At 36.2% G+C, this 23,259-nt stretch overlaps 1 protein-coding gene across 3 annotated transcripts in view; it reads right to left on the bottom strand.

Annotated features, from left to right (window-relative positions):
- fam204a (family with sequence similarity 204 member A) overlaps positions 1 to 21,440 on the bottom strand; it is a 51,326-nt gene extending 29,886 nt beyond the window's left edge. Inside the window, exons 1-6 of one of the 3 annotated variants that reach the window (XM_059035712.1) lie at positions 21,300 to 21,440; positions 20,648 to 20,925; positions 18,004 to 18,094; positions 16,030 to 16,081; positions 15,018 to 15,120; positions 12,260 to 12,349 (exon numbers count right to left, since the gene is read on the bottom strand). In XM_059035712.1, the coding sequence (XP_058891695.1) occupies positions 12,260 to 12,349; positions 15,018 to 15,120; positions 16,030 to 16,081; positions 18,004 to 18,094; positions 20,648 to 20,917 (606 nt within the window). In that variant the 5' untranslated portion in view covers positions 20,918 to 20,925; positions 21,300 to 21,440. The remainder of the gene's footprint in view (positions 1 to 12,259; positions 12,350 to 15,017; positions 15,121 to 16,029; positions 16,082 to 18,003; positions 18,095 to 20,647; positions 20,926 to 21,299) is intronic. The other 2 variants (XM_034030549.3, XM_034030550.3) reach the window with 2 other exon arrangements.
- Between the last annotated feature and the right edge of the window lie 1,819 nt (positions 21,441 to 23,259).

Below are 23,259 nucleotides of genomic sequence, written 5' to 3'. Positions count from 1 at the left end.
CTTATCTTGGCGAGAGCCGAGTTCAAATCAGCATGAAGTTTTAACATCTACTTTCATGTAATGGAAATCATGAAGATCTGGATACGTCCAGTGACTGTTGTGAATAGTGCAGCTGGCAACAAGGGAAAGACCTTGTGACAGCATGGAGAGACAGCTGACAGGAGGAAAGATACCCCATTGGGGCTGGCAAGGGTTAGCTACCCTTGTCGGCAGTATCCAGCTCTGTGTTTTCAAAGGTAAACAGAATGCTGGAGACACCCACCCAAGGCTTCTAAGAAATTAAAGAGAAAAATACCCCTAGAGTCTGCGAGAGCAGGGGCGGAAGATGACTCAACGTTGGACAACACGGTTAACGACTTAGGAACGGAAATGGATTACTTCACAAAAGACTAGTTCAAGATCTGCAGTTAGCAAATACATGGAACTCCAGGTTTGTGTCTGTGGCTGGAGCAAGGCGACAAATGTCAGGGGTTTGAAGATTCATCAAGGGAGAATGAAATGCTTGAAGGAGAAGGGACAAGGGCCTCGCACCGATCAGTACTTCTTACAAAGTCAGTCAAGTCAGTCGAATGAAGTCCAGCGACAGGAAGCAAACCACAGTTCACAGGAAATCAGCACCCCTGTCATAGATGTGAGGAGGACTTGCATGGATACAACTAGTGATGAACCTAATGATCCTTGCGTACCCTGTCAGACGAACAAGCATAAGAGAGAAAAGCGGGCCTCAAACGGGCACAAGCCTGGAGGTGCCCACTTGAAGACCCCAGAGATGTACCCTACGGTTGTCATGCTGATGCGCTGGGGAGACCGCACTGTGGTTGATCCCCGGAGACAGGATCGCAGGAGTTGTGTGTGCTGGTGCGCTGGGGAGGCAAAATAAGCTGATCCACTTCAGCCATAAATACCAGGCAGAAGATGGAACCATCATCAGATGGAAAAAAACACAAATGGATGGAGATGCAGATGGATCACATTAGTTTACTGTCAAGCTACATCTTAGTTGGCGCTTATCTTGGCAAGAGCCGAGTTCAAATCCGGATGAAGTTTTAACATCTACTCTCATGTAATGGAAATCATATAGATAGATAGATAGATAGATAGATAGATAGATAGATAGATAGATAGATAGATAGATAGATAGATAGATAGATAGATAGATAGTTTGCTGTTTTTGAATTCTCTGTTCTCTCTCTCATCAGATTCTGACACTCCCAATAACTTGTGGTAAGAATTTTGTATCCAAACTATAATAATTGGATTAACAGTTATCTGAATACATAAGAATGTGTGACATACATAGGTACTGTATGTATGTAGACAGTACATAACGACAGATGGACATGCACATATATACTTGTGGCAGAATGTCCAAACCATTCCCCATCACAATTTGATAAATGTTTCTGTAGATATATGTAGAAAGTGTGGTCCAGTGGTTAAAGAAAAGGGCTTGTAACCAGGAGGTCCCCGGTTCAAATCCCACCTCAGTCACTGACTCATTGTGTGACCCTGAGCAAGTCACTTAACCTCCTTGTGCTCCGTCTTTCGGGTGAGACGTAGTTGTAAGTGACTCTGCAGCTGATGCATAGTTCACACACCCTAGTCTCTGTAAGTCGCCTTGGATAAAGGCGTCTGCTAAATAAATAAATAATAACAATATTTGCAGGTATCTTGTTCGATCATGCATTACTTTCTAAAGTTATCGGAAATCCTCAATGCAAATATATTAGGATTCAATTAACTTTAACTTATAGAACCATATTTGTTTTTATTGTATGAGCAGTTCTACTTCCGCCATGGTAGGATTTTTGATGTACTATTTGTAGTGGGATAACAGAATGTTCCCTATAGATTAATGTTGCTTTTCAAAGGCAAAAATGCTTTGTGACACAGTGCTGTTAATGTTAATTACTTAGAGAATTTATTTCTTTTTAATGACAAGCTAATTTCAAAGTAACCTTCAATACATTTGTGTGTGTGTTTCTTGGCTTGAGATGAAAGAACACACAGATCAAAAATTGAAACAGCGAGTCTTAAAAGGTTTTGACTAAATCACTTCAATCTTCAACTGATAAAGGATTTAAAAAAAGAATTAAGGTAGGGCTAAGGAAAGGGTTTAAAAATAACTAACAGACAGATTTTTTTTTGTTTTCTCAATATTTATTATTTAAGATGTGTAAAGTAAATTACTAACAATGAATTAAGATTGGGTAATTTTAGACCAAAAAAGGTAAAAGGTCAAATTTCAGGGAAATGCATTTTGACAAGACCAACAATTATTTACATATTTGTTCTTAACAATTTTTTTGTCTGAAAAATATGACTGTACATTGAATTTGGTTTTCTGAACTTTAGCAAAGACATACCTCATTGGTTTTTGCAAAAAAAAATCTTATGGATCTTAAAATATATAAATTCGTCCACTTTCTTTAGCATACAGAAAAAAAAATATGGTGACCTTTCAATTTTATAGCTTTAAAACATTTATTTACATCTATTCTTTAAAAAATAGCATGTCTTCTGGCAAAATATGAAGATAATGAATTATATACAGTACAAAGTGAGTAAGGGTCAGTCAGCACATGGATTTCCTACAAAACAGTTTTTAGGAATTCAAAAATGTTCTCTACATCCGAGTGCCTCGTAGTTACTCTGTGTTTTAGAAGCAGTGTTAGTCCACTCAGTCCATCATTTTTTACACTTACATGCAGCACATTTTGTGTTGACATCACAGCAGGATTTCTGAGAACTGCTTGCTGTAGAGTGGTGTTTTTTTGTTTTTTTGCATATACGGTATATGATCTCTCATTGTGATCACTTCAACTTCCTCTGCTGGCACATGTGTGATCGAGAACGTTTTTCTAAACGGAATGAGGTTTAAAAAACATTTAGAAGCAATCTTTCCTTTAACTCTGGGCGCTGGCATCTTCACGTGCACTGTCAGAACTGCCGTAAATGATACAAAACACGATGCAAAGCATATGCAAATTAGCAAAATGGTAATGATTCATCACGCACACGTGACCATTCCTTAGCCCTACCTTAAACAATCTATATATTTGATTAAATTAACTGAAATGAATACAGCCTTATAGAAACAAACATAAAGATTGCATTCCATTACTTTTTTCTAGTAAGCTCAAGTATCTGATGAAGAACATAAATAGGTCTATCATGAACAGCAAGTACAGTTGCTTCAAATGTCATTGTATTAGCCTTTTAAAGGCAGAAGTATAAGAAACAAAGTCAGGCTGCCAAATGTTTCAGCTAGTGCCTTCTTCGGTGTACTCGGAAAAAGGCACAAGGCAAATCGTTTGTCCACACTGCATAACCGATCTCGAGAACCATACTCAAAAACGTTTTAATTAATGTTTTCATTTTCGTTTTGTTATTAAAAATAGCATGTCAGTGCTTAAACTCCATTTTCTGTGTCCTGGGTTTCTTTATTATAGGGGCAAACGAACGACCGTGAGTGCGGCCGGTTATTTACAGCCATAGCAGGGTCTGTTTTACTGGGCTGTGAAACTGTGAGAATAGTAGGTTGAGATTAATGCATCACCTTTGTTGTCTGGTGTGTATTGTAGTGCTGGGGCGAACACAAGATTTTCATGTTCGTATATTCGCTCAATTTAAATATTCATTCGAATATTCGTTTGTTTTTCAAAAAGTAATAAACGCCATTATATTGCTCTGTACGCAGGGGGAGACAGCATGGCAGCAGGGGCAGGGGGCGTGGCCATGACCCTTTGTGTGTGCCTTTATTTTACAGCAAGACCTTACAATAAGCAACACGTTAAAATTGAAAAATATCCCTGGAGTAAAGAATAAATTGTGTAGGGCTTACTTTATCCCAGTGAATTAACTACAAAACAAAGGATGCCAAATAGGAGTTCATGTTAAACGTTGTTTGTTTATTCCCGAAATAAATAGTACATAAAGTTAAGAAGGCATTTTATTTTTTATTTTTTTTTATTTTTTTTAATTCCTTACCATTGCCGTTTCTTCACAGTATGCAGTGGCCATCGACACGTTTTCATAAAGTAATAACACAAGGTTTACTTGTGCCTTTTTGTAGCTGAACAAAGAAAAACTGAAAGTTAACTTTAACACTCAAATAAAACAAACGTGGAAATGGCATTGTAAATTGAAGGAGGGAAAAACTCACAGTTTTGGTTCTCGTTTATTACATTCCACATAACAGAAAGTCGCTATATAAAAATAATTTAAAAAATAAACACCTTCTTACTGTTTTAAATAGACTGAATAACCCAAACTATCACACAATAGACCTATATTTAAATCACCTTGTGCTCAACTAAGTAATGGAACTAATGCAATTCCATGTGGAAATGTATTTTGTTTTATCCTTACGTTCTACAACAATGCAACCATAGCTGTCATCTAAGCCAGTGTTGCGCAAAGTTTTTAAAAGCCCCCCCCCCCCATATTAAAACGTTATACCATAACTTTATATTTTAACAGTTTTTTCCCCCCGATTTCATGAAAATTGCGTATTTTGTCTAAAGTCCAGATTTAGTTAAATACATACGCGTATCATAAATTCAACATTTAAAATCAGTCTTGAAATCTTTTTTTTTTTTTTTCACTTCGAGTGAACATTTTGACATGTTAAACCTGGGGTTCTAACAAATAAATCACTGAATTTAAATATTTTGTTTACACTTGGCAAGTTAACATTTAGCTAACATTTCTAACAAATAAATCTGTGAAAAAATACATGTAACTTCACTCTTTTTTTGTTTGTTTTGTTTAAGCTTGGCGATTCGACAGTTACTTGACATACATCTGAAAAACATTATCGTTCAGCAATTAAATCTTAGGTTTTCACAAAATACAGTATGCACATCGGGAGCGAAGCGAACGACACGAATACACCACAAGTACAAAAAATGTAGCTAGTCGTGAAAAGAAAAGACTGTCTCCTTTTGCTCCTTTTGTGGAGACGAAATAAAATAAATAAAACACAGAAGAGCACACTAAAAAAAAAAAAACAGTTTAGGGAATACTACCGGCTTGTAAAAGAGCTAATGTGATTATTATTATTGGTCAACATTATTAAAACAAAGCAGCATCATTTTACAGAAATACAAAACCAGTGTGTGGCGCTCCCCATCACTGACTAAAATTAATGTGAAATAAAGAGAGATAGACATACCATCAATTTCCAATTGTTCTGCTATTTCTTGACATGTGCGTCCTTTTTATTGTCTTTATAACCACAGGCACTGGCATCATAAAGAACATTATATTTTTTGACTTTAATAATTAAATTCTCATTGATGTAGATTTTTTTTTTAATTTCTGTGGTAATCTCTGCGTGAGCGAGACAGTGCCAGTCTGACAGCCGCTACCTTTGACCTTATTTCTGATTGGTCCATTGCGACGTGAACAGCGCACAGCAAAATTCAAATAAAACATTACTTCATTTAAATCAATAGTTTTAATTATTTTTGATTCGCAAGCTCGCGTCCGGTGTGCATAGCTCTTAATATGCAATCCCATGCCCATTGACGTGTTTGATTTGGCAGTGTATGTTGCAGAGCTGCGCTTACACTATTATTATTACACTATGTAACACCATTTTTGTTCCTGGGTAGTAAGTGTTATTTCCTAATTGCTTATGCCTCAAAAGTATAGAAAATGGCTATTATTCCCCACAAACTTTGCTTTTGTGACCAGGACAGTGATATTTTGAAATTGACCTATTTCCAATGAGAAAACGGGCGAATTTGTGTCTTTTCGTTCACATAAAGTCAGAAAAAAACAATATATGAATCCAAATTAACATGTATTTAAACTAAAGTAATACAAAAATGACTACAAAAGATTTAGAAGTGAGTAGTTTTTCGAGATTTACGATTATACTGTAAATCACTTTCACGAATCAGCCCCCAAATGTAGTCTCCCATCATGTTCTCCTTATACTGTCCTTGGTAGCGGCGTTCAAAGTCCAGTATATCCTGGTGGAAGTGCTCGCCTTGCTCCTCCGAGTACGCTCCCATGTTCTCCTTGAATTTATCAAGATGAGCATCAAGGATATGGACTTTGAGGGACATCCTACAGCCCATTGTGCCGTAGTTCTTCACCAGAGTTCCAACCAGCTCCACATAGTTTTCGGCCTTGTGATTGCCCAGGAAGCCCCGAACCACTGCGACAAAGCTGTTCCAAGCCGCTTTCTCCTTACTAGTGAGCTTCTTGGGGAATTCATTGCACTCCAGGATCTTCTTTATCTGTGGTCCGACGAAGACATCGGCTTTGACCTTTGCCTCAGACAGCTTAGGGAAGAAGTCTTGAAGGTACTTGAAGGCTGCCGACTCCTTATCTAGAGCTCTGACAAATTGTTTCATAAGGCCCAATTTGATGTGCAGTGTTGGCATCAGCACCTTCCGGGGGTCCACCAGTGGCTCCCACTTGACGTTGTTCCTCCCCACAGAGAACTCGGTTCGCTGTGGCCAGTCCCGCCTGTGGTAGTGCGCCTTGGTGTCCCTGCTGTCCCAAAGGCAAAGATAGCAGGGAAACTTGGTAAAACCGCCTTGGAGACCCATCAGGAATGCCACCATTTTGAAGTCTCCTATGATCTTGATGCCATCTCAGAAAAATGCAGATACGTATCCACTTAGGCAGCTGGAACTAAGCTGAACTGGTGGGCTTAAGGCCCCTGTATTTATACTACTATTTATATTACTGGAAAGTTCTAGAAGTTACTCCAAGTTTACTCAGCACTGAATCTATCTGGAATGTTCTGGAAAATAGGTAAATTTCAAAATATCACTGTCCTGGTCACAAAAGCAAAGTTTGTGGGGAATAATAGCCATTTTCTATACTTTTGAGGCATAAGCAATTAGGAAATAACACTTACTACCCAGGAACCAAAAAAAAAAAAAAAAAATGTTACACTGTGTTATTATTATTTATTTCTTAGCAGACGCCCTTATCCAGGGAGACTTACAATTGTTACAAGATGTCACATTATTTTTACATACAATTACCCATTTATACAGTTGGGTTTTTACTGGAGCAATCTAGGTAAAGTACCTTGCTCAAGGGTACAGCAGCAGTGTCCCCACTGGGGACTGAACCCACAACCCTCCGGTCAAGAGTCCAGAGCCCTAACCACTACTCCACACTGCTGCTGTGTTTGTTAAGATTTATGTATTTAGCTAAATCTGGACTTTTTTTAGTTAAATCTCAGAAAAAATACGTGATTTACATTAATACAGGACATTTTTTTTACACTTATCGGCACTGTTTCACTGACACACTCGCCACTTCTAACGTAATTTCTCTGGTTCTACAGTCCTACCTAGAGTAATCGTCAATGACTCATTTGAAAGGCAAGAACTTGGCCTAATTAGCAGTCATTTGTGCATTTATTTAAAATGTTCTATCTTTTTTTTTTTTTTTAACAGAACTGCCACTTTAGTCGCGCCCCCCTTAGTGACACTCCACGCCCCCCCAGGTGTGCGCAGCCCCAAGTTTGCGCACCACTGATCTAAGCATTTGATATGCCATCAGTACGGTTAACTAGGTTATGTTTCATCGGTGCAAATTAAGTGGTACGAAGTTATCCTCTTACGTCTTCAGTTGTTGACTGAGATTTCAGTAATAATGTGTAAAAAATAATGTAATTGTATGTAGAAAATAATCTTGTAACAATTGTAAGTCGCCCTGGATAAGGGCATCTGCTAAGAAATAAATAATAATAATAAAAATAATTAACAAATGATCTATCTATAAAAGACAGCAATTAAAAAAAAAAAAAAAAAAAAGTAACATGTGCCACAATTTCGTTGAATCCTGCATTGTATGACCTTATACGTTATAAGGTTACAACCACAACCGAGCTGTTTTGAAAATGAAAGCTAATTCCACCACGGTACCGCTACATTTAAAAGATTCATGCAACATGTTATAACTGGTTTGTTCATAAATATGTATGCGCCCACCCTGCCTTTTCACTGCATTAAATGCTGTACAATGTTGAAGAAATTAACTAAGAAGTAATAACAGAATAAGGGATATAAACCAACAAGGTTTAAAAAAAAACCACACACACACATTACTATTTATTAATTTCTTAGCAGGCGCCCTTATCCAGGGCGACTTACAATTGTTACAAGATATCACATTATTTTTACATACAATTACATTATTTTTTACATACAATTACACATTTATACAGTTGGATTTTTATTGGAGCAATCTAAGTAAAGTACCTTGCTCAAGGGTACAGCAGCAGTGTCCCCCACCTGGGATTGAACCCACGACCCTCCGGTCAAGAGTCCAGAGCCCTAACCACTACTCCACACTGTGTGTTTATATATAACATTTTGTGTTAAAGCACACATTTCACTAGTTAAACACAAGAAGTACTGATAAAACAAAGAATCCGTTACTTGGATAGTCATAATGTTATAGCTAGCTATTTGCTCATGTTTTTTATTTTTATATTTTTTGTAGTAAGAATTTTTATAAATCAATAATGATCTACCTAGTATGTGTTCATTTTTAGGATGGGTGAAACCAGAATTAACATAATAATCAAGATAATCTCCATTTAATTATTTAATTTTACTTTTGGTCTATAAAATAAACTTCATACCTTTAAACTGTATCCATGTTGTTCTGTACTGTAGGTATTTGTACTCCACTGTCCAATACGATTTGTATTGTGTGCCTCGAGCGTATCTACATGGGGCGGTACAAACCTCAGTCACCTATCGGTAAGCTCTATTAGCAATGGTTTCCCGCTTTATGAAAGTTTACTAATAATGTACATGTTAAAAAATAATAATAATACCAGTAATTATGTATGTGTTCACTCAGGGTTGGTCACATACTGCAGCGTAAGGTATCAGAAAAATGCTACTGCATAAAAAAAACGAACAGCAAATTAAGAGTCTTGGGTAGCAAAATGCTATCAAATATACGTTAACGTCGAGCCTTGATATACAGTCTATATAAAAATCACTACAAAACATTTTCAGGAAGTTGGGTATTGCACACCTGTCAACTCTCCCCTATTCACCGTGAGTCTCCCGTATTTCGAACCCGTGTCCCGGACATCTCCCAAGACAGTTTTTCTGCCATATTTTGCTCAAAACTTTACTGTTAAACTCCCTTGTCAGCAAACCTTTAATGTCTGCAAAATTCATGGCTGGTGTGGGGTTACTGCAATCCCTGTACATAGCAGGGTTTAGGACCCAGGGGAGCCCTGTGGCAGGCATGCATTCAGTACATGAGGCAAGTTCACATACTTAGCCACGCACTACATTAATGTCACATATCACATGGAGCTCTAACTTAATTTACCATTTTTTTAAAACACGTGCAAATTCTGATAAAGTGGAAGATATTTTTGTAATTTGTAATTTGTTTTTAGTAATTTGTAGAATTTTTTGAATATTCTGATATTTGTCGCAGCACTAGCGTATTGTGATAAATAACTAAAAGCACTACACACCTACTTGTGTGCAGTGCTTTGGTTATGCATCACAAGTGCTTCTTGAATGATGAAAGAATAAAGCTAATGAAGTGCTTTGTTTATTCCACAAAAGAAATGGATCAGACAACAATTAGTACCTGAAAGGGCGTACTGAGTTGCATTACGGACAGCCTACACAACACATCATGAAAGTCACTGGTACATTTCTAAGGTTCATTAATTTGGTTCTGTCAGGGTAACACTGCTCTGTAATGTACATTAAGAGCAGGTGACTTCAAATTACATTTTCCTTTTTTTTTTTTTTACTTAAGTTCAGGTGCTGCTTTTTGTGTAAAGATAGTGTATGTAATGTCTTTTCATTGGTAAAGAAAAAGAAGCAATTTGGACGAGTTCAGTTAAGAAATAAAACTCGGAAATACCATCAATTCAAGTTATTTTAAAGCAGAATTTAGGTGTTCTATTTTTTTCAGCTTGAGCCTTTTTTCTATGCAAACAAGGTAGCAATTGCACTGAATTGAAACTCCATTAAAAACAATGTGCAGTTTTATTTTATTACTTTAAAAACACACCAATTTGCCGAAAGCAAAAGAAGCCATGCATGTATCCACTTATTGACAGCACTACTACTATTTAGACTCTCTGACAATCACCCCAATAATTTAGTACTCCAAATTACACAGTATTTTTTCATTTTCCTTTGACAGGTGACCTAATATGCTCAAACTGATTTTGTTACAGTCAATTGACTGGCCTTGGGCGGATGCACTCACAGACAACCCGGCACCTAGTACACAGGAATAGCAGTTATGTGCACCCGCAAATTAAAATACTGAAGTTTGAATGGCAGCCCAACGATAATATGAAACCTTGTTGCCAAATAATTCATTATGGAATTTGGCATGTTGTAAAACAGGTGAGCTGCATCGTCCTAACAAATTCTGATGCAATGCAGAGTTAGGAATCAGCTTAAAATGACATACCGTATTCCTTTGAATTTAAGACACACTTTTTTAACAATTTTTTGCTTCTCAAAAATAGCCCGCGTCTTAAATTCGAGTACAGTATAGTGATGCGTGTATTAAAATCGCCAATAAAAGACGTGGCTACCCACAAACAGCAACGTCACTGACTGCCGAGAAAAGACAACAAAGGCGTCTGCCCAAATACACAAGCAGCAACGTGACACTGCTGAGAAAAAACAAACCAAGTTTCCTGAGGAATTCCAAGAGAAACTTTTACAATTTCAGAATTTCTAACAAACAGTACCAGCTTGGACAGATCGGAAATTCTGATCAGACCCCCATATTTTTCAACATACCAAGCAATGTTCAGTGCTGTTGTGTTGCTGGGTTACATGTTGCCTGATGCCGTGGGATGTTGTGTCATGCTTGCTGTTGCCAGGATGTGTGATTTCGTAAATGAGTGGTGGTATGTGTACGACAGAGACGCCATCATAAGTATTATACAGTGCACAGCATAATAAAGCTCTGTGGTTAATCTACAACAACACTGTTTCATGTCAGTTTTGTATGATACAACATTTTCCTCAAAGGTGGTAAATTTGGGCTGCGTCTTAATTTCGAGGGCGTCAAATTTGAAGGAATACGTTACAAACAACCTTCCCCAACTTGTAAACAGCAAGGCTAGAATGGTAACACTTAAATCCTTTTCACAATACTGCAGCGACTATCTGAGTTTGTTGAACATGTACCCGAGAGCTTTCTAAAAACATAAAACCTATTTATAGTTATTCTTTACCATGCTATATACCCAAAGCAGAAACATACAACCCCTTACTAGAGCTGTAAATATAAAATTAGAGCTATCAGTATTGTGAAAAAATTTTAAAAAATCATGACCTGCATCTACAGTATTTCTAAAAATGTAAGTGTACATATGGACACAGGGCACTAGTCCAACACCAAGTCCTGAATTTCAGAACCACCTTCAAATAGGTATGTTTTTAATTGATAAGCAGCCACGTTAAATAGATATTAGTAAACCTCTGGTGTAAAGGACAGGGGTGATTTATTCATGCTGTGCTAAGTGTGATGAGTTCAGAGCACATTTACCAGGAAATTTCAATCATATGCCTAAACAAGGGAGAGATTCTGAAAGCCAGAACTGGGTGCAGGGCTCATGTGAGTTTAAGAGACATATACCCCAGATTTCCCCCCAGAAAGTTTAATCACGATTGGTGGTTTTCTAGAAGCAGACTGGTGTGTAAAGAGTGATGTTTTAATTGTATGAGCACAATTCATTTGCATCCATTTAAATATTTCAGGAAATAATCAAATCTTTAGAAATGCAATGGTGAATTAGCTTAAGTTCTGAAATGGCATAATATTAGACAGCTTGTGAGTTTGTATGCTAATCACACAGAAGTTCAAGTTCTACTTTTTAGTATTGCAGTACAAGTTTCTGAAACTTACAATGTATATCATATTGGCCTCCTTTCTGGGTCTCATCTTTAACTTCAAAAGATATACAACCATACCTAGAAGCTTTTATTAAGAGTTCATTTTTTTAACAGACTATACCCTCTATTAAGGAAGAATCAAAGTGTTTTAAACATTACTAAACATCAAAAAAAAAAAAAAAGGAATTTACATGAACTCATTTCTAATACGAAATGGATTTTTAGGGCTGCAGGATCTGTGTCTAACCAAAAAGGCTTTATCAGTAAGTTCCAGTTATTGCTGCTATCAGAATAAAATAGCTTATGGTTACAGAACTATTAGTGTAATTTGTCATAGAAAAAGGACCCCCAGATTCATTATCAGTATAACTTACCTCACGAGTGGCTAGCATGTCACTCAGTGCCTCAGCTTGTACTAGGTCCCCTTTAGCGACAGCCTTGTCAATGTTCTTTTCTAGGCTTGTCTGAAAAAAGCGATTAAAAAATACATTTCAAAGAACAAGCAAGTAAAAAAAATGTCCACAGGCATCTTTTTTTTTAAATATGATTGCTTCTTTCAGAACAAATATGTAGATTCATTCTTTCCCAAAAGAGAAACTTTGATTAGATATTAGGCACAAAATCTAAAAATGGTATAGGAGATTAATAAAAGTAGATGTGGTGCTTTTAATTATATACTGCCATTAAACAGTGTAAGCTGAAATATGCTTATTTCAATAAATCAGCCTTCAGTTGGCCACATAACTTTGCAAAGATTTCAGATGAAATAACACTTAGCTAATTTACCAAATTGTCAAACTAGATAATATCAAGCAAAAATAAATAAATAAATAAATAAATAAATAAATAAATGGAATGTTGACAGACACAAGAGTCCCCTCATACTTTCCCATAAGGGTTTCCAGCAGTACCTTTACTGTAACAACACATTAGGAAACTGATTGTGTATTTGAAAGCAGACTACATTAAAATATCTTAAGAGATTTGATGGACATAACTGCTCATCTTTATAATTAAAATCTGTAACAGAAATCAACCCATCTCCTTTCCAACCTTGCTTGCAAATGTGTCAGAGGAGCTGTGCTTCAGAAGATAATTCCTGACTACAATGAGTGCTGTACTGATGGCTCCCTTGTACCCTTACATCTAAACCTGTGAAGTCTTGAAAGCTGGTTTCATTTTTGCAAATGCTAGTGAAATGCATACCTAGTACTTTTAAAATCCATGTAAAGAAAATTCAAAGTTAGTTCAATAAAATCTACATCCTTTTAAAGGCAAATGTGATCTATAACAAATAATTTTTATATATATATATATATATATATATATATATATATATATATATATATATATATATATATATATGTATATATATGTGTGTGTGTGTGTGTGTGTGTGTGTGTGTATGTGCTATATGTGTATATTAAACAACATAATCATCTTTAGCACAGCAAAACATGTTTGCGCAAACCAGATTTCAGAAATAAAAGCTTTTCAAATAAATCACCTGTTGGATGTAAATGTACCTGTTTCTAACTGGCTGCACGGATCTACTATGACAATAGATGAATAACTAACTGCTAATAAAAAAACACATCTTTGAAAAAAGTTCATCACCACGACATATATTCAAATATACAAATGGAATTGATATGTACAGTCGGACTGGAGACTCCATATACCCAAATCGAGCTAAAGAATGTCCTTACCAAGTTTCATCACAATTGGAATCTAAGTAAGGCATTTCATTATTTTGTTTGTTTGTCTGCTTCATACAGTTTTACCAAAAGAAATGTGTATTTTTTCTTAAGGTGACATAACGTTACATATTACAGCTCAAAGATCAAAGAGTATCCTAATATATATATATATATATATATATATATATATATATATATATATATATATATATATATATATATATATATGTGTGTTTATGTACAAGCAGCTGACTGATGTGTAAGTTTAAGTTTTGGGTGTGTCTTTTCTAAGTGTGGTAATAATAATAATAATAATAATAATAATAATGTATGTTTTGACTAATGTATATCATTTTGGATATATTATTTGATTAAAAAAAGTAACATTGTATTTACTTTTCTATAAGTCCCTTTTTAAAAAGCATAATAAAATAATTCTCAAGAACATCTGGAATTCATGTGTACTTGATGTCTGAACAATCTTGTCATTAAAAACAATAGGCTCTAGCGCATACTTTAAAACATTATTTGACAAAACAACAGAAATGAGTGTCAAAATGTTTTGACGTCAAGTTGGTCATTTATAAACCCTGAAGCGGTCTTGTTCTGTTTTTTTTCCCCCCCATTTTGTGCTCGGTACATCAATTTCTAAGATGGAATCTCTCACCCAGGTACCGAGCCAAATGTGTGTTTCACTGAGAAATGCCGGTACCCAAAATACAACCTTCCTGAAGCCAGAGAAATCATGTGGCACTTTCAACAATGTTGGTTCCAGGTGTAAATACAAGCAGGTGGAGACAACAGAGTGCAATAGTCACATTTGTACTCCAATGTTAAGTGTTAACAAATGTTAACAAGATTTTATTATTATTATTTTTTATAAAAATTAGACAACACTTTAAAATCACAATACTTCATTAAGGATGCTATACTGGTCAGTCTCCCAATGAGTCAAAGCAGAGACTTCCAGGTTTCAGTAGTTTAAAACATCCTTTGCTTTGATGCAGCACATTAAAGAGGCAAATCAATCTTAAACAGTATAAAGGAAATTTACAAATATGTAATAACTCATCAGTTAACAGGGCCCAGTGTATCACATCATACATTGCAATTGTCATATAAAAATGTATGCAGGAAGAAAAATCCATATAATTTTTAATGCAAATAAAAAGAACCACATAATTACCACTACCTTGTCTGCTTGCAGGCTTTTTTTAAAGCAGATGATCAGAGTGTTAAATACAACAGCATGCATAGCACAATTCAAAAAGATTTGATTCATCATTTAGTAAATTCGGTATTAAGCAAAGAGAAGCTTGTACCGTTGTCCTTCACAGTCACCAGGTAGGAAAAGTACATTTCACCTACATACTGTATATTGGAATGTAAAAACCACACCATTCCTGAAGAATTGCAGAAAATATATAATTACCATGGGAAGAGGCCTGCTGCAGGCAGGATGTTCCAGCCTATCATTTACTCCAAAGTACTGCTTAAGCTCATTCCAGTGTGCTTCATGCTCAGACTGCTGCTTGCTGCAAAAAAAAGACAACATTTTAAACTGCATTTTTCTAAATTTATGTTTTATTTATGATCATGATATACACTACTCAACAACATTTTACTCTTTTTGGCTTGAACGGCAGTGAGCAAATTGCCGTGAACCTTTTGACCCACAAAGCAACTTGAATATCCAGCTTAACACTTTGTGTATGGCTCTATACAAGCCATTTTTTATTAATATAGTTTATTTTGCTATAAATAAATAATAAAGTGTATTTTGCATTTGGTACAAAAGATACTGTTAGAAAAATAAAAAAAATCACCTTTCCAAAAAAAAAGATCTCATTGTCAAAACTGTTCAGAATTTTAAAAAAAATGCAGCAACGTTATGCAGTTTGTAATTCTAGAATATACTGGTAAAATGTTTATTACAATGACGTTGTGTTGCAGAGGGGACACAGAAAATTATGATTACTAATGTATTAACTAATGTATTTGGTCAAGTGAGATGTATTTATTTGTCTTTGTATTTACAGTACTACATGATAATGAAAAAAATAAAGGGGTAATAAGCCTTTAAAAAAAACATGTCATTACTTTTCATTAGCATAACAACGTTTTCTCTCTTATAACACAACAACACTATAAATTCCTGCATAACAACGTTCTTGCACTTCTCTTATAATGCCATAATACTATAAATTCACTTGCTGTGTGCAGCAAGTCTGGGTCCTTGTATCTGCTGCACAGGAAGTGAATTTATAGTGTGGTGCCAGGATAATGCACTTGACTAGAGTTAAAATAATAAGCCTGGAAAAATAATAAACATGCATAACTTGAGAGATAGTTTTTTATGCTGGTAAGAAATCTGAAGCTTTTTAAAGCCCCGCTTGAAGATAACCAGGGTTTTCTTTTACATCTGTGTATTTAGGGTACCATACCTTTCATTTTGCACTTCATCTTCAAGTATTGCACAGGCTTGATTTCCTCCTGCTTGGAAAAACAAACTATATTTCAGGAAAGACTACCCATTAGAAGATATTTATAATTATGTCAGTAGCCACACTGAACTAGAAGGCCAGCTAGCTGCTTTTTTACCACAGGGGCTTCAGCATTTAGAGGGGAGTTAGTTAATGCATGCAGCTGATACAGTGCTTTACAGTGATTTACTGGGCCCTGGTGCAAGACTGTAAATTAGCCCCCCCCCCACCCCCAAAAAAGAAAAGAAAAAAAACACACTGCACTGTAACACAACCTAAAGAAAAACTTTTGAAAATAAATACATCAGTAGCAAAATCTGAATCGGTCAAAAACACGAACAAGACAGTAATCAATCAGAGTAACAGTACAGTATATCCAAACATTTTAATAAATCAATTATGTAACAAGATTAATCAATTTGATTAATAACTCGATTTAGTTAACATTGAAACATATTAATAGCTTCAAATTAGTCACAAAATGCTGACTTTTGACCATCCGTTAGTTAAGGCGGAATTTCGTGAGGCAGACAAACTCTGACACGTGCAGCTTGTTCGATGTGGGACAGGAACAGGTTAGCCTTGTGGCTGACAGCGATTTGGGGATGCTATTTGTGCATTGTGATGATTTTTTTTTTTTAGACAAACTTCAAAGCAACAGTTACATAATATGTAAAACTATAACATTAATATTATGGGTCAAATATATAAAAACATCTTGCTATACAGTACAGACCATCGTAAATCGAGTCTACTTTTATTTTATTTTGCCAGTATTGCATGTACAGTTATAATTTACCTAAAGAATACAGTCAATTAGCACTATCGCTATGGCCAAAGGTTTTGCATATCCCTATGTAATTAAATCATTTTGCTTCACAGAGTCAAATGAAGCCTGTGGAACAATGCTATGTTAACATATTGAATTACAAATCAATTTGTAGTTTTCCATACTTAACGAAAAACTGACAACAATTAAAAAATGTGACATTTCGAAATCCAGCATGCCTTAAATACTACTGTAAAACTATTATGGCTTCCAGTAGACTCAAGAAATTACACCTTTAGTATTACATCGCCCAGCACAGCAATCACATGACCTTAATACTGACCTATTGCCAGAGTGCTCGCTCTGCATCCCGCCTTCAGATAGACAATCTGTCAACTATGATTTGCGAATGTGTTTTGATTGACAGCCCGCCAATACTACCTTGCTACCTTTTTTTTCCTTCTAATCCCAGTGGAGTAGACGGCACCTATATATTTTTTTACGTTTAGTCATTAAAGTGGGCTCAGAAAAAAAAGAACTGTACTTGGGGCTGGGCTTGGGTGCAGTTGTGCACCCCCACTGACGCCAGCCCTGAGCTGATAGAAATAAAAAAGGTTACATGTTATTTTTAATTTTTATTTGAAATAAAACTGAAAATGTTGTCATACAGTAGGCTGTATTATTTATCAAATAGTACCCCTAGAGTTCATATTGTCTTGCAAAACAAAATTATGTCTATTCAGTTTATCTAAACGGTGGCAGGTCTCAATACTGCTTTCTTTAAAATCATTAAATACCAGACCATTCCTGCGTTTTTACATATTTTTACAGACAGAAATGCACTACAGAGACTACCATACACTGTTAGATACTTAGTTCTAATGATCTCAGTAGCAGTATTTAGATCTGCGGCTGTTTATATCAATTAAATACAACCCTGCATTTCAGATATTTGAGAAGGAGGTCAGTTTTAATGATCTGAACACTGGAAGATTTTCACAATAGAAATACAAGGGAAAGAAGTCTGTGACAGAGCAGGCCAATGACCTTAAGATCCACCACTGTTTAAATGATTAAAATAGACCTGGTGTCAAATGTATGAGGTATTCTTAATTAGGAGCATATCAACTACACAGCTACTACAACTGCATGGTTTTCAACAATACCTTTTTTATTCCGTTTTCTTTTCTGCCTCCTTCTTCCAAGTTGTACCAAGGTCTTCATTTCAGACCTTTTATTCTGAAGCTCTTTAAATTTCTGAAATCACAATAAACGCATCAGAATACTGTAACAAGCAGGAAAAAAAAATACAGACACATACCACTTATATATATAATTGATTTGATTGATTTTCCTGGCATTCCAACAAAATACTCCTCAAGGCTGATGGTGGGGAAATGTATCAGTGTTGCACAGGAATCAGTGCACTATGCTTCAGTCTGGGCTTCATTTCACAGCTCAACACTAATGCCTCTTTTCCACTGTACAACTGAGCCACGCCAGGGCCGTACCGAGCCCTCACGGTGCGGTTAAGGAGAGCCTGGGTTGTTTATCTACTGCAGAGCCGAGCTGTGTTACTGACGTCACACACAATGAGACAGTTAATTATTGTTATTAATTAACTCAGTTTGCCAAAAGATGCGCAAACAAATGGTGTTAAAAAATTAATAGACCAACGGTATAGCTGTATCTTGTATCGCTATATTTTGTAAATATATTTAGGAACGTCTTTATAATCCACACATTTTACTCATTATATTGACTTACTAAAGTTCAATTAGTTCTGTTGAAGGGAAAAAAGGTGGTTTTAAAAATATGATTTGCCAAAGATTAAGGATAGTTGTTTGAGTGCCGTAGTTGTATGTATGGTACAGCTGTACAGTATTTTGTTTGACTATATTTTTGTAAATAAGTTTAAAATTGTTTTATTTCCGCATTATCTTTCCCTTTATATTAATATAATAAAGGTCAAGGATGAGAAATTTGGCAGAGTTTTTGAGTGTGTTAAGTACCGTACCCGCGGTTTATGTCCATTTGCTTCAAATCGTCAGAAATTCGTGCATAAACTTTCTCATTTCTGATGCACGACTCCAGGCCTTCCTGAACACTTCTATCAGCCCACAGAGAAACTAGTGCCTGCACTTCCTCAGCGTCCCAAGCTGTACTTCTCTCATCACTCGCTGCCCGCCATGTTTGTTCTTTCTCATTTTGGAGTGTACTGACGTAATGATGAAAATCCTTATCCCCGCCCCTGGTTCGGCTCGGCTCGCGGACGGATTCAGATGTCTTGTGAGGACAGAGTTTCATGGTTTGGTTCTTACTCAGATCGACAAATAGCCAGTGGAGAACCACCCGTACCCGTACCATACCGAGCCCTCACGGGTCGGATGTGCCAGCGGAGAAGGGGTATGCTTCACCACAGTCAGCTCTGAAGAGTCTTCTCAGAAGCAATTTATGCTGGAATAAGTAAGCATGATCTAAGCAGAACAAACATGCAATAATATAATATTAAACAGGCAAGACTTTAAATATTCGGAAAATGTAGATGTTTAAATCATGGTCTGTCAAGAACTTGAACTATGTTAATCTGAATCTAGATGGACCCATTTCCTTTCCAGCAGCAACACTTTCAGTGTAGAATCACTGAAATAAAATTGCAATGACAGTACAACAAGGTCTCCAATCTCTTTCAATCTCTTCACAACCAAAGCATCAGTTTCATCATACCTCACTCTACTCAAAAATGAGGATTAATAACAAAAGGGGAACTATAATACTAAAATAAGATGTGTGTATTCTGGTCAAAATAACATTGTTAGTTTAAACAAACATGCTTTGAAGATATGCTGCTCTGACTCCATGTATTCTACTGTCAGTGACTGTTGAGTTTTCATTTGTTTAAACCAACCACTGGAAATTAATTTCCTGGAAACAATTTGCCAGTGGTTGACTTCTTCCATAAAAAAAGAGATTTTCTTTAAAAATGTGCACTGCTTAAAGTTAAATCGGGCTGTGAAATTAAATGAAGCCAGAGTAATCCATCTAATAATATAAAGAAAAAACAAGTCACTGGCTTTAACTGCTATTTCTGTGCATGTGCAGTGTGTGGTTGTCCAAGATCTGTGTGTCATTATCACCTTGTGATATGACATACCCTCCAGATGAAATGGCCAAGCAAGAGAACTGACCAAACATACGCAACACCATCTGAAAGCATTGTTATCAAAAGGTTACTTTAACCAGATATCATGTTTACAATAGCACGTTTCTTTTAAGGACTGGGCAGTTGAGTGCACAAGTTAAGATTCATGGAACTATTTGCGTTAGCTACGATCACTTTAAAGGTAATTCCCCACATTAAAAAAATATTTTAAAAATAGACCTTATCATTTGAATATTTGAATGAAACATAAATAAATAAAGGGTCACCGCATTAGTTTTTGAACTACAGCTTCGGGTTTAACAGTTATTGCTATAGGTATGATTTAATGAACAAATACCTCAGTAGAGCTTAGTAATGCTTATATGAGAGCTGCTGCTGGTACGACTACTTACTGGACTGGCTATACAGACGCTGCCTTCCTTATAAAGCACTGACACTGGCATAAAAACATATTACTGACTTTGAAATAGTGGCAATACCCTTAACTGAAGTAAATTTTAACGTGATGTTTACTTATTTGTACCGACTGTTTTACACCGAAAGGATTAGTTGAAACGTGTCCATCGATCATGGCCAATTGTCTAACAGTTACATTTAGCCATTTGAGTCAGGTTATTTATCACTTTGGTAATACTGTTAAAACCTACTGTCCATATCTGAAGAGAAACTCCTCTTGGACACTCCTCTGATAAAGCATCACTCTGCTCGATTTCATCAGTATTGATGGTGGTGGTCTCCGATATTGAACTAGATTTTGTATCTAGGTAGATATCCAGTTTTTCTTCAGAGGCCGTTTGTTTTACAGATTTCTTGGTAGATATGTCTCGGTCTCCGGCAGCGTCTACTTGAATTTCATCGTCAGAACTTAATTCCACATCACTTTCATTCATACCAGGGGGGAGTAGACCACTGTACATGTTGAAATCTAAAAATGAATACAATATTATAATTATTTAAGCTACGGTATTAAATCAGGCAGTAATCAAACAAAACGAAACTCAAATATGTACTTCAGTGTTGCTGCATTTAATTAAGTCCCATTGCATATTTTGTAAACACATATCGATATACAATGCTGGCACATTATAGAATTAATGGCAAAGTATTCACAGTAGAAATTGAAAAAATTGCAAATGCATTGTTTAGGAAAATACATTTAATATAACAATAACAATATATATTTTAGTGCAAGCCCCACATTTGAATAGCTCTTTCTCTCATAATAATTTTATGCACTTTAAAAAGAGAACTCTATCACTAACTTTGGCAGACATTAAACAACTACATGTATTTACATACCGTAATTTGTATTCTATTTGCAAGTCAGGCAATACAAAGTTAAACTTTCGCTTGTTTATCTTCCGTATTCAGGGGCGCCATGTTTTCTTTAATAACGAAAGCTCTGATAGGCTGGTTGGGCAGAGATACAACCAGTAAGGTGCCGGTGTATTTGGTGATGTTTCCATAGTAACGGCATCAAGCTGAGTAAGTAGGTCGAGAGGTATCTGAAAACTTATATAACGCGTTGTAGAGACCCGGTGTTTTAAAATGTATATATTCAAGTAACTTCTCTATGAATATTATCTGCAACGCATTTTTTTTTTTTTTTTTTTTTTTTTTTTTAACAAAACATACCACACATTTAAACTGAAAAGATTGTCTTTAGGAAGTCTCTGCTGGCTTCTATTTAAAGTACTCTGGTCTGATTGTAAGTAAAATATAGGCTATATATCAGTCAGTATTGAAAATATACATGAATTATAGTTGCAAAATGATACTGTATGCATAAGAACAAACTTAGGGAGGCATCTACCACTTATCAACTTTCAAACATTATAGTTGAAGAGGGCCAAATTAGTCCAAATTAGGGACAGTTCTCCTAAAGGGCATTAAATATGTCTCTCCACACCCCACAGTGTGTTGTGTAGTGTGTACCAGTGGCAGCTGGTGGCCAAAGTTTTTGGGTGTTCACACCTCAGATGCAGGTGAGGGTGTGGGGTCCGAGGGTGTAGGGTCCAGGGGGGTGGGGTCCAGGTGCCGGTTGTACTAAAGGGATCCGATCCTGGATCCAGGCTCCGATTGTTTTTTAAATGTCATTGGCGGGGTGGCATGTCGTTAGTATTGAATCTGGTTTGAACTAATTTATCTTTTAACTCATTCATTAAGAATTAACTGGGAGGTATAAAATGAAACTGACCGACACAGGTATTGCAGATCAACGTAGGATTCTAAAGCTCTGTGCCAGACGTCTTCCACGTATGCTTCCAAGGCTGTCTGGATTGGGAACAGTGGATGTTTTCCCTTTGTTTCGGGAGCTTGAACCTCCAAACATCCTCTACCAGCAAATCCTTATGCCTTGTTATTTAGTTCCAATGGCTAGGGAAAGGACGGTTTGGAAACATTCTTGCCCATCGTGCTGGTGGGAAGAGGTTGTGCTGCATCACTGTTCACAGATCTGCAGTGGATAGAGTCCTTTCGTGTCACCAGGGCAACATTCAGCATTATAGTGGAACTAGTAAAGGAAGATATCCAGCCAAAAAGGAATTACGTACATCAACTCCCTTGTTCAGAGGCACTGCAACATGTACATAGCTATGCCAGAATTAACTGAAGCAAAAAACATGGACTAGGGATAGCTTTATTTGAGCACCAGAGGTTATTAGTCTGAAAGGGGACTGACTTGGAGTCATAAGTTAAGGGAAGTGCTGTCTTTTAAAACTGCAATACTATTGTTTCCTACACTGTGTAACCTAATTTGTGGTTTATTACATTATTTTCTTTACACTGGTGAAGGTATGCAGTGGGTGTGTCTGCTATTTAAGTTTTTCAATTGCTAATTACCTGTTTTAAATACTGTTTTAAATGCCCCTGTTGTTTTTGTGCCATGACTTTCACACATTCTCTTTTATAATAAATGAAGATTAATTGATTCAGGACCCTCTGGTTAAATAAAGGTGGTGGCAGCAGTACGCTATCGATTGTATTAATCCAGTAGCCGGTAAACAGCAGGTTTATTACAGTATTCTTGCATCCAGGTAGATTTTTTCAGCCAGACAGTATTTTGGCATGACATGAATGAAAATCCATTAACTGGACTTACGCCTGGAAAAATGGCATCTGTCCATTTACTAGAAATGGTTAGTCTCTGACTGTAGGACAAAGGCAAAGAAATAATCTTTATTTGCAGTTCACCCATTAATGCATAATGGTTCATTAAAATATCTGCAAATTATCCAAGTGCAGTACCCTGTCCTAACTC

This window comes from Acipenser ruthenus, chromosome 13, assembly GCF_902713425.1.
Source record: "Acipenser ruthenus chromosome 13, fAciRut3.2 maternal haplotype, whole genome shotgun sequence".
Classification (NCBI taxonomy): domain Eukaryota; kingdom Metazoa; phylum Chordata; class Actinopteri; order Acipenseriformes; family Acipenseridae; genus Acipenser; species Acipenser ruthenus.
This window is presented reverse-complemented; position numbering and strand designations above follow the sequence as displayed.